The following is a 10936-nucleotide window of genomic DNA, read 5'->3' as shown; positions in this document are numbered from 1 at the left end:
ATTGACCACAACCCTCAGGCTATGACCTTCCAACCAATTCCTTATCTACCAAATAGTTCACCATTCAAATCCATATCTCTCCAATTTTCAGACAAGGATGTGGTGGGGGATCATGTCAAAAGCCTTGCACAAGTCCAGGTACATGACCTCAATTGCCTTCCCTTTGTCCACTGATGCCATCACTTCATCACAGAAGACCATCAGATTGGCCAGGTACGACCTGCCCTTGATGAAGCTATGCTGGCTGTCTCAGGTCACTCTCTCATCCCTCAAGCACCTCATAAAGATTCTGTATAAATCTATCACATGCCTACTGACCACAGTGACCACAGTATGTTGTCAACAAAATAGCAGAAATTATCCCCGATTTTCATTAATAGTGATCTGAAAAAAACCCAAACCTATACACAATAAAATACAGTCCATTGTGTGACAAAAGTCTCAATAAGGATCCCTTTCAGTAGGGATCTATATATAAATTATGGTGTCATTTTTAAGGCAGACGTAGAACATTTGGTAATCTTGTCGTGATTTATATTTTTCCCTCCTACAAAAGTAAATGCCTGAGTTTGTTGGTTTGGTTTCTGCATCTTGGTACTTCACAGCATGGTCTACTGTGCTGGAAAGACTTTTCTGACATCTAAATCACTTCCATATTATTGTTTTAGTTCAGATCACAAAAGAATCTTTGAAGTGAATTTTCAGACCATCCCCACTTACTATGCTTTGGTTCATATGGATTGGATTTATTGCACAGAGCCTGGAATCCTTCCAGATAAAACTAAACCAGAGCCAACCTAACATGATTTCAGCCACCAAAGGCTGCCCAGTCACGAGACTGGACAAGAAAGAGTCTGAGTGATCTCCTCCCAACCCAAAAGCTTGCATTATCAACACTGTCAATTTTTCTAGTGCTCCACACTTAGTTGCTAATGTTGACTTAAGCCTTTGTCTCTCCACATGTATAAATCATGCATTCTTAACAGTAAAATGTCTCAGAGTATTATTCTTAAAAAATCAGATAACTGAAGTGTCCAGTTAAATACACTTTACCTTTGCCAAACCTGTATTATGATCCCTAACAAATACTGTATTCACATGTCATTAAAACAGTAACAGCCAGAATAAAACATAGTCCTATGGTGAAGGACACTTGAGGAAGAAGAATGCTTCTTCCTTACAAAACTACTTTTGTGAAGAAATGGTCAGTAAAGGCAGTAAGAGATTTGTAGGAAAGGTTTTCTGCCACTGACAGAAACAAAATGCTTTTAATTGATAGGAAAGGGAGAAAAGTAACTACTGAAAATCCTTTTTGCACAGCTAATCATAATAATAATTGTTTTCAATAATTGAGAGATAGAGATTAACACTGAAATTTATACTGGACTATAAAATCTCACACAAACCTAACAACATTCCTTCAGACAAAGCTTATTCTCCAGCTCACTTCCATTAACACAGCTTCTCAAAGAGGGCAAACAGTCCTCATGGAAACATGTTCACAGACAAATTGCGCGAGCTGTTCAGCACTGCTATTTTGGCAAGGTCTCCAGCCAGATGGATTTGCTAATGACTCTTGTAAGGTGTTTAAATTAGAATCTAGTGTAACACATGACTGCCATGTTTAATTACTCTATGTTGATATAGCTTAATGAATATTCTTTGGTATGTAAGAGTCAGAGTTTTTGATGAAAAATACAAAGACAAAATAGACTTTTTCATTTGAATATAAAGATATCAAAGCATTGGTTTACTGCCCATGTAACCTTTCCTAAGACCAGTTAATCAGAACAATCATTAGAGCAGAAATATACATTTGTCTTATGAAACATTTCTTAGCCAATATAAGCTAACAATGGATACAGAATTTTATTTGCATCAGTTGCATATATATTTTAACAATTCTACAATTTTCTGTAGATCTGCCTGAATGCACTCAGACATTGAAATGTAAATGGGATACAAACATGTTCTTGAATGATTTCTTTTTCTTTCAGAAGTATACCTTCAAAGGTTCTTATTAGCTTCATTTCATTTTGTAAACTTCTACTTTTTTTGGAGCAGATTTAGTACATATAGCTCAATATCACACACAAAACAGAAGAGGAACAAAGTAGTGCAAGCTATCATCAACCTACTTTCACATCTCACATGCTAACACTGCAATCAAATCTTCAATTGCAGACACAAGAGGAGGGATGGAAGTTATTTGCTGTTTTGATTGATATAAAATAATACAAGAAAGCTAGATACCTTTTCATTTTTTGTTCTTTAGAACATATTTATGTGTAAATCAGTTTTTCTCATTGGTCACTAACGAATGCTTATGAACGGTTAAAATAACTTTTACTCCTTGACCTATGAAGCTACATCCTCAGTAATAGGATAGGACACACCAAATAAATCAACATAGATAATGGTGACAATCCCTCATCAGTACTAAGAGATTGTAAGAGCTCTGGGAGTTTGGACTGATTCCAGATTGAGAACCTAGACTGAGCTGAACAGAAACCTAGAGTATTAGTGATGACAGTAGCTGTAGATGATACAAGATAAAGTAATTTTTCAGGTTTAGATTTTGAACATTTATTAAAAAAGCAGGATGTATGTTCATTTCAAATTAAACGGTTAAAAATGTTAAAGCATACAAACAAATCAGTTGTGTACTAGCAGCATCCAATTGTTAGAATTTTCTAGAACTCCTCAGTACAGTCTTGGCAAGCTAAAAATATTACAACTTGCAACCAACTGACCTCACCATAGTGCAGATAAAACAAACTTTATAAAATCAACAATTTAAGGTTAAATAAGCTTAAATAAAGGTGTTAAATACAAGACACTTGATCAAAGCTTCTGTACAAAGATAAACAAATTTGGCATTGTACAATTGATTGGCTGGCTCACACCATACATGATTCCAATAGTTAAGCAGTATAACTGTTTAGCTGAACATCAACTATACAAAAGTAACAGAAGTTGGGAGTGGGCTAACCCCAGCGAGCCATTTACAAGGCATGTGTATCTTTAGAAAATCAGAACACTGTTTATATTCAGGCACCATTTGTTCCTGCAAATAAATAATCTCTAATGTATCTGCATCCAAACTAGTGTTAAACACATCAGTGCTAACATTTTATAAACACAGCTTTTTGACTATTCACTATACCTCCATTCTTATTGCTATGACGATGTGGACTGTGGAAATAAAACTACTGTACATACAAAAAAATAGAGCACCTTTTAAACATTAAAGTATATGTCTGGTTATTCTTTTTATCTTACAATACTGAAGCCCAAGCTAATGTAAATTGCTTTAACATCTTCACCAGTGCACCTGAAATGCAGGAACTAAAACCCCGAATATTCCTCTTCAGGCAAGCCCTAGCCAGCACATCTTCTAAAAATGTCTAAAATGACACTAGGAATTTTTTTACATTCATCTTCACACAAACAAATATCTGCTATTCTCTGCTTTCTTCATATGAGTTTAAAGACAGGTTACCACAGGTCTTTCTCCTTTTCAAATGAACAGGACTGGATAGAGAATGTAGCAGAAACACCTAAAATGGATTGTGAACACAGTGAAATTATTACCCCGTTAACTCGAAACAATACAGCTGCTATATTACAGCTGTTACAAGTGAGTATTTTATTGGGGTTCAGCCATTAGGATTTTTTGTCTATCGTATTGAAGAACCATTCTGTAAATTTCCTCAGTTGAGCAGCTGCTGTTTGAGACTCCTCTTGCAGCCTCATATTATCTTGCCTCAGATGCTGTACCTCTGCTTGGAGAACTGCTTTGTCTTGTTTTTCCTGGTTAATAGAGACAACACAAGTTGAAGAAAGTAAGCAGTCAAGATTCAAGCACTTATTGTTATTGTTAATATTTCTATGCAAACCATTCAGCTACATTACGTTGGGCTCCCTAATCCATTCTGACAGCTGCTAAGTGTAAGTTGATTTCCAAAATGTTTTCAAGTGCCTCACTCCTTCTTAGTATGTTGTTTCGAAGATAAAATGATGCAAGCTAACAAGAAAGCTAGATGTTCCTTCAATATAAAAATCATAGAAATTCATTCAATTCAACAAAAACTCAAGTAGTAAAAGAATAAGAAGATTTTAAGTATTACAAATGACATGTGAAAGCCCAGGAAGGAAGAAAATTATCTAATTTCAAAATCTCCCCTATAATAATTATTTTCTGACCAAAAGCAGCCTTATTTCTACCAGTCCTCGGCATTGTTCCCAGCTCTGGAATTACAGCAAACGAGATAAATCAAGTCACTGTTACTTGACTGAGGCACACACGAGGCAAGAAGGATGACAAATCTAGAGTGCTAACTGCTTAGCAATAGCATCTGTGTCTATAGCCCTATCCTTTGCTAAATTCCAAACACCACAAAATAGGGATAAACTACCCTATTTATTACAGAGTATGACTATATGTAGGATAATTTATTCTGGAGTAGTCAGTGACCTGCAAACTAGCTAACCTCATGGCAATTTGTTTGTATAGCCACTCCTACAGGACTTTTTGCGCTTATCACTGGGCCATACCATTCATAATCATCATCATATTACCTATTTTAACTATCTTACTTACAAGCCCTTGATGAACTCCACGCAAAAATCTAGCTATTAAAATTGGAGAGTAATAATACCGATAGCAAACTCTTACCTTTCTCAGGTCGGTTTGTAATTGCCGGAGGATCACTTCTAGCTGGTTAACTTTCCCAGTCAGAGTAGTTGGAGCATGCTCCCTGTAAAGTAAACCACTGCCTTCACTCTGGGTTACTTAAAAACATTTCAACCATTTTCTCAACCCTCTTTTGCAAAATAATGCTTTTACTGATAGCAGAGGAAGCAAATCGCTTTAGGGATAGTTGGGAAAACAGAGATAAAAGCAGCAACAGTGGAAGACTACCATCAGAACATAAACCCATTGCTACAGTATTTGAAAATATTGAAATGTGACACTGCTTCTCATGCAAATCTCGCAGAAATTAGAATGATTTTACCTTCATATTGCAAGTCAAACTTGCTGGTAAACGGTATGCTGAGCACATTTGTTAACAAGCTGCTTTCAGATAAGGACTGTACTAATCTGAAGCAAGCTGCAGTAGTAATTTTTTGCAAATTAAAGGAGCTGTTTGAATTCTTTTGTCTGGTCTGCAGTTATGCCATTTCCAGCAAAAGATAAACCTACAGCTTCATGGAGACAAATATTTTGCTTAAAGGTCAAAACATATGAAATATTACTACAGGTTAATCAAATGCATGACTGGAGGAAAATAGTGAGAATAGCTACTGTTTCCTGTATGACAATGAACACTGTGGGAGAGTTTCATATTTGTTATAGATGAAATTAGCCGTAAAGTGAATTACTTTGTCTAGAAGAGAAAAGCTGAAGAGAGAGCAGCTTTATATACAAAGCTAAATCAGTTGCTTCAAGCAAGTGCAAAAATCAGTCATTTTCCAATGCTTCAAGATGAACACTTTAAAATCTTTTTGCAGTCCATACTGATCACTAGCTGGTGAAGGATGTGGACTTAGAAGTAATGGAAATAAGTGTATTTAATTCATGTAAGTTTGTTTGTTTAAAATGTGTTTAGATTTAAATGTGACGCTCTGACAAGCAAGAAGACTAAAAGCTTTCTTAACCTTCCATTTCCTGTTCTTCCACTCCTGCTGCTGAAGAGGAAAACTAATCAGAGATGTGCTTCCCTTCCAACGTGAGCTAATGGACAGAATCTGCACCCAACAACAGAGAAGACAGGGGTACATTCAGATCACTGGGGGTGAAGAATTTGGGCAGTTTTGTCATAGAAGTTTCCCGCAGTCCTCAGTTACGGGTTCTCCTGATTTATTTCTCTCTGTGTAGGCAAAAAAAGTAGCATTTTTTCCTTGAATGTGAACAGCTGCAAAAAATAAGTAGGAACACCTGCTCCAAGGTCTGACATGTTTGCTGCAGATAAGAGTCTTGCATACTACTGAGCTGAGCTCCTTTTACCAGTTCAGATTAAAACAGAAATGAATGTAATACAAACTACTATTGCATAGGAGCACAGTGAAAAATTTGGCTTTAAGATGCAATAGATCAGTTCAGGTTAATTGCATAAAACTCTGCATCTACCTGTATTATTCTAATGAGAGAGCTTTGCCTGGCTATGCTGCAGATTTCCTAGATGAAACTGCTCTGAGGTTGATTCCAAGAAACAACATTTTTCAAAGGTAAAGTGAAGGTGTGATCTGTCAAGGCAACAGCTCTGCTATGAAATAATGAAACATTCATGTAGACGATTAGACATCATGCATTTTGAAGCAAACCCCTAAGAGCCATTTTCACTGATAGTTCCTAGAGGAAGTATTTTTTTTTTTTTAACAGTCATATACAAGGCAAAAACACTATTGTGAAGACAAAGGCAATTTTCACACAAACAAAATTGCGTGCACTGCACACAGATTGTTTTGGTAGACAGAGAAGGAGTCTTTGTCCAGTAACTTCTTGATCTAAATTAGGACTGTAAGGAACTGTTAGGATTTTAATTCTTTATGGCAACTATTACGCAAGGCAGTGTCATGGAGGGGACTTTTGAAGTTAAAGAGCTTGTCATTTCCCTATGGTTAAAACCTGTCAGCTGAAGAGCAGTAAGAAAACATTCTAAACTTTCATAAACCAGTAGCTAGACCAAGATAATTCCATCCGATGTCTCATTTTCTTCCTCAGGTCTTATAACATGTTAATTTCTGAACAGTTTCAACAAAATTCTAAACTGCCCATAGCCAAAGGTAAGTAACATCAGAATAATTACAGCATTTGCTCCAGAACACTGACCTTGAAACAAGCATCCAAGTACATCTCCTACCCATTTTTCTTTTTTTCTTTTTTTTTCTTTTTTTTCTTTCTAATAAAGTAGCACATTTAATTTTGAAACTTGCATATTTTCAGAGCAATGGTGCTCTACTTCCTATACTCCTCTGGTTTCTTTTTTTTCTCACATTGAATCACAGGATCATAGAATGGTTTGGGTTGGAAAGGATCTTAGCTATCCACTAGTTCCAAACCAACTGCCATGGGCAGGGTTGACACCCACTACATGACATGCTGACTCTTATTTTCCTTCTTCACTTTTTGGCTGCACAAATTATTCATTTTGTCCAGTTTTTTCTTTCCACCTCCTCCCATGTCCCCTTCTCCTTTACAATATATAAGTTAAGGAAAAGTGTATGTAACAAGCAACATTAGGAGAAAAAAGCTAATTTTTTGTTTAGTTTTGTTTTAAATAAATGTGCTGTAGTTTTGACATACCCAGCAGCTTCAAGAAAATCTTTTCCATCTGTGGGACTCTCATCCAAAGGTAATTCTTGTGTTCCTTCCAAACCCTGAGCATGCTGCATATCATCCAAGGTACAAAATGATGCTACTCTCTGATCTGCAAAAAAGTAACGTAAGGTTATGTTTAAAGCTGGACATATATATAAAATAAAAGGCTATACTACAGCCATTATTCTTGCTCAGTTCAACAAAAGGATGTAGGTTTCTACATCATAGCTTCGAAGATAGTCAGCAGATGTAAAGTATATTATAATTAGTTGGCTTCCCCACATCTGCATCCAAAGGCAACCTCAAAGCAAATTTTTTGCACCTCAGATCTGTTTGGACCAGATAAGGCTGATATGATCAGTAAATTGGTCTTGATGAAATCCACAGAAAACCGCTTGAGAACTCAGGGCCACAACCAGTGTAAATATGAATTCAATGAAAAAGTTTGTATTTTCCTTGGACTTAGAGTCCTTGGAATCCTCAGAAATCTGTACTGCCCATTTTGTACTTTTTTTGTACCGTTTACTATTGTCTCAAGCATCTGCAGAACCTTCTGGTAATCTGCAGACTGGAAAAAAACAACAAATTCATACTAGTTTTATCAGTTGAGGTTTTTGTTACATATATTACAAAGGCACACTATTACCTACATTGGATTGCGCTAGAGAGTAATCTAACAAGCAAAGGTTTTACCTATGGAAATACAGTGTGGTTGCCAAAATACATCAGTTACCACATAATAGAACTATGCCATGCAGATCATAATTGCACAGAATGGGAGTAAATGATGCATTCATTAGGATTTAATTTGTCTTCTATTAAAAAAAAAATTATCCATATTCTGTGGAGATTCATTCAACTTATTTCTGTCAAACAAAATCCAAGTCCTTAGGTTTGTTTAAATTCTGGTAACAACATGCCTGCCTCACCTTTTCTCCCCTTGCTCTACCACCCCACAGACCCAAAGCTTGCATTATCATGCAAACGTGCAAACATAGGAAATATTAAAGAAAGTTTACAAAATATAAAAAGTCATCAATCCCAAATCATCACCTAGAAACGGCGTATGATGACAGAACGGCCCAAGTTCTTCATCTGAGTCAAAACCTGGAATAAGATTTAGAATGTTCCTATAAACAAGACAATCCATCTCCACTAAAGTAGCTGTGGCCCTTATTTAAAGTTCACATAGTGGGATACTCCCAGTGCAACTCACGCTGGCTCTCACCACCAGCCTTACAAAATCATTTTTGTACACCAACATTACAGTAAAGCATGCGATGTCACGCCCAGTGTCTCTAATAATAATACCCAGTGTTGTGATACACAGCATGGCAATTTGGCACAGCACACAAAAAGACAATCCTCCAAACTCCAAACCCAAACACTGAAAGCAGGACAGATCACTTTCACTAGGAAGAAAAACTTGTTTTAAAACTTGTCCCAAATAAAAATAGAAAATCATTCAAAAGCAGCTTTAAAGGCATTTCTAAATGAACTTTTTTTTTTCAGAATAGCAAATATTAACAATTCGTTCTATTATATAAAGAAGAAAAATTGGATGTCACGTTTTTATCCAATTTTAAAGATCACAGCTCATTTAATCTGATTTTAACCTTATTTCTAACTTGTGATGGACCTCAACAAATTTGAACATGATGTTTTCATATGTGTTGACAATAAGATAAGAATATAATTTTAAACACTATCAATTTGAAACATATTAAGTGGGATAGATTTAATAAGTACAGACAAACCAAAACCAGTTTCCCAACTCAAAAGCAGTATGTAGGCCAGAAACAAAACTGCATAAACAATCAGACTGACTATGGATTGGGTCATAAGTTTGAAGTATGTATCTAATTATCAATTTCTCTTTTATACTGTTTGCATTTTCATTACCTCTTGGCAGAAGAAAACAAAATCAGCAACAGACGTTATGCTATGCTATTGCTATTTTTTCTATGGTCACTAATAAGCGATGTGTGACACTGCATCTCAGAGGCCATACTCTCTGTAAGATAAAAACCCATGTTTTAATTCTGCTGCCTAGTAAGCTTAATTAAAGAGAATGGCCACTCATTCATCATATTTTGTCAGTTGAGAATATGTTTTGTCAGTTTATTCTCTCCAGCAGTGTTTTAAAGTAGCTTTCTCTTGATGGGTAAAAGCAGATGTAAGAGTAGATGCATGCAGCTGTTAATGGAATCACATGATGAAAGGTTTAAACGCAATATTTTAAAATATCTTCATATTACTTCAACACACTACAAAAGAAAAATACAAAAAAATGGGTGCTTGCAATTTAGTATAATTTGTGGATTAACTTTTCTTCCTTGTATTTTCCATAATGAATTTCAAATGCATGTTATTAAAAACAGTAACACTTAGAATAGGAAATAAATTATTAACCCTTTTCTATTTACATAGCATAACTGAAAAATATTTGTCAAATATTCCTACATTCATAAAATATGAAAACATCTCCCATTCCTCGGGTGAGGAACAAAGTCACTACATGGCCATTAATAACCAGAAGTCTCCAGTTATATAGCATACTATGTAAATTGCTGTGTTGCTCTTCGAAATAGTTAGGTAATTTTCAAAAGCCTGGTTGGTGTCAAAATCATTCTCTGAACAAGTTACTGACGGAACAAACTAGTACATCAACAAGATCCTTCAGTACTAAAATATTTTGCCTTTGAATACTTTTCAAGCACTTTTAAGGATGCATTTTTATTTTCAATAACTCTATATCAAGCCTCATTGATCTCTCTGTAAGCATTCGTGCTTAGCAATAGTTTCACCAACTTACTATTTAAATCAGAATGGCTTTTAAAGCTGAACTGTGGTTAAAATTGAACTTGTACTTCAAAAGCCAAAATCTTCCTGCTGATTCTGTTTTTATTTATTCCCAACAGAACTGGCCTGACTCTGTTCACATAAATGAAATCAATGCTACCTTTGTTGATGCTTAACTTTTCAATTGAACAATTGAGCTTATTTCTGACTATTATACTGTAGATACTGCTTCCTCAAAATTATGAGGACATCTCTAAATGCTAAAATCTCAGAGCTTTAGTTTTTAGCTGGGACGTTCTTGCCAAACCATGCAAGGACCCATGCGCATAAACAATTTGAGAAGACAATGCAATGACAGGCTGAGAGAATTGGGGTTGTTCAGCCTGAAAACGAGAAGGCTCCAGGGAGACTTAATAGCTGCCTTCCAGTACCTATCCAGGGCCCACAGGAAACATGGGAAAGACTCTTTATCGGGCAGTATAGTAATAGCACAAGGGTAAATGGCTTTAAACTGAAAGAGAGAAGATGTAGGTCAGACATTAGGAAGAAATTCTTCGCTATGAGGGTGATGAGGCCCTGGCATAGGCTGCACAGTGAAGGTGTGGATGCCCCAACCCTGAACACGTTCAAGGCCAGGTTGGATGGGGCCCTGGGCAGCCTGATCTGGTAGAAGGTTGAAACTACATCATCTTTAAGGTACCATTCAGTTCAAACCACTCTATGATTCTACAATGTATCAGTGTTTGTACAAAAGCTTAAAAACCTCAAAACAACTTTCACTTATCAGAGAGCAGAAAAGGCTAAAATAAG

The 10936-nt window shown here is 36.0% G+C and overlaps 1 protein-coding gene across 2 annotated transcripts in view; it reads right to left on the bottom strand.

Annotated features, from left to right (window-relative positions):
• Positions 1226 to 10936, bottom strand: part of SIPA1L2 (signal induced proliferation associated 1 like 2) — a 145351-nt gene continuing 135640 nt past the window's right edge. For both annotated transcript variants that reach the window (XM_021391453.1, XM_021391454.1), the window contains 3 exons: positions 7310 to 7433; positions 4679 to 4760; positions 1226 to 3813 (listed from right to left, as the gene is read on the bottom strand). In XM_021391453.1, coding sequence (XP_021247128.1) covers positions 3667 to 3813; positions 4679 to 4760; positions 7310 to 7433 — 353 coding nt within the window. In that variant the 3' untranslated portion in view covers positions 1226 to 3666. The remainder of the gene's footprint in view (positions 3814 to 4678; positions 4761 to 7309; positions 7434 to 10936) is intronic.

Source organism: Numida meleagris, chromosome 3 (genome assembly GCF_002078875.1).
Source record: "Numida meleagris isolate 19003 breed g44 Domestic line chromosome 3, NumMel1.0, whole genome shotgun sequence".
Classification (NCBI taxonomy): Eukaryota; Metazoa; Chordata; class Aves; order Galliformes; family Numididae; genus Numida; species Numida meleagris.
The sequence above is the reverse complement of the archived record's forward strand: the minus strand, read 5'-3'. Positions and strand labels throughout refer to the sequence as shown.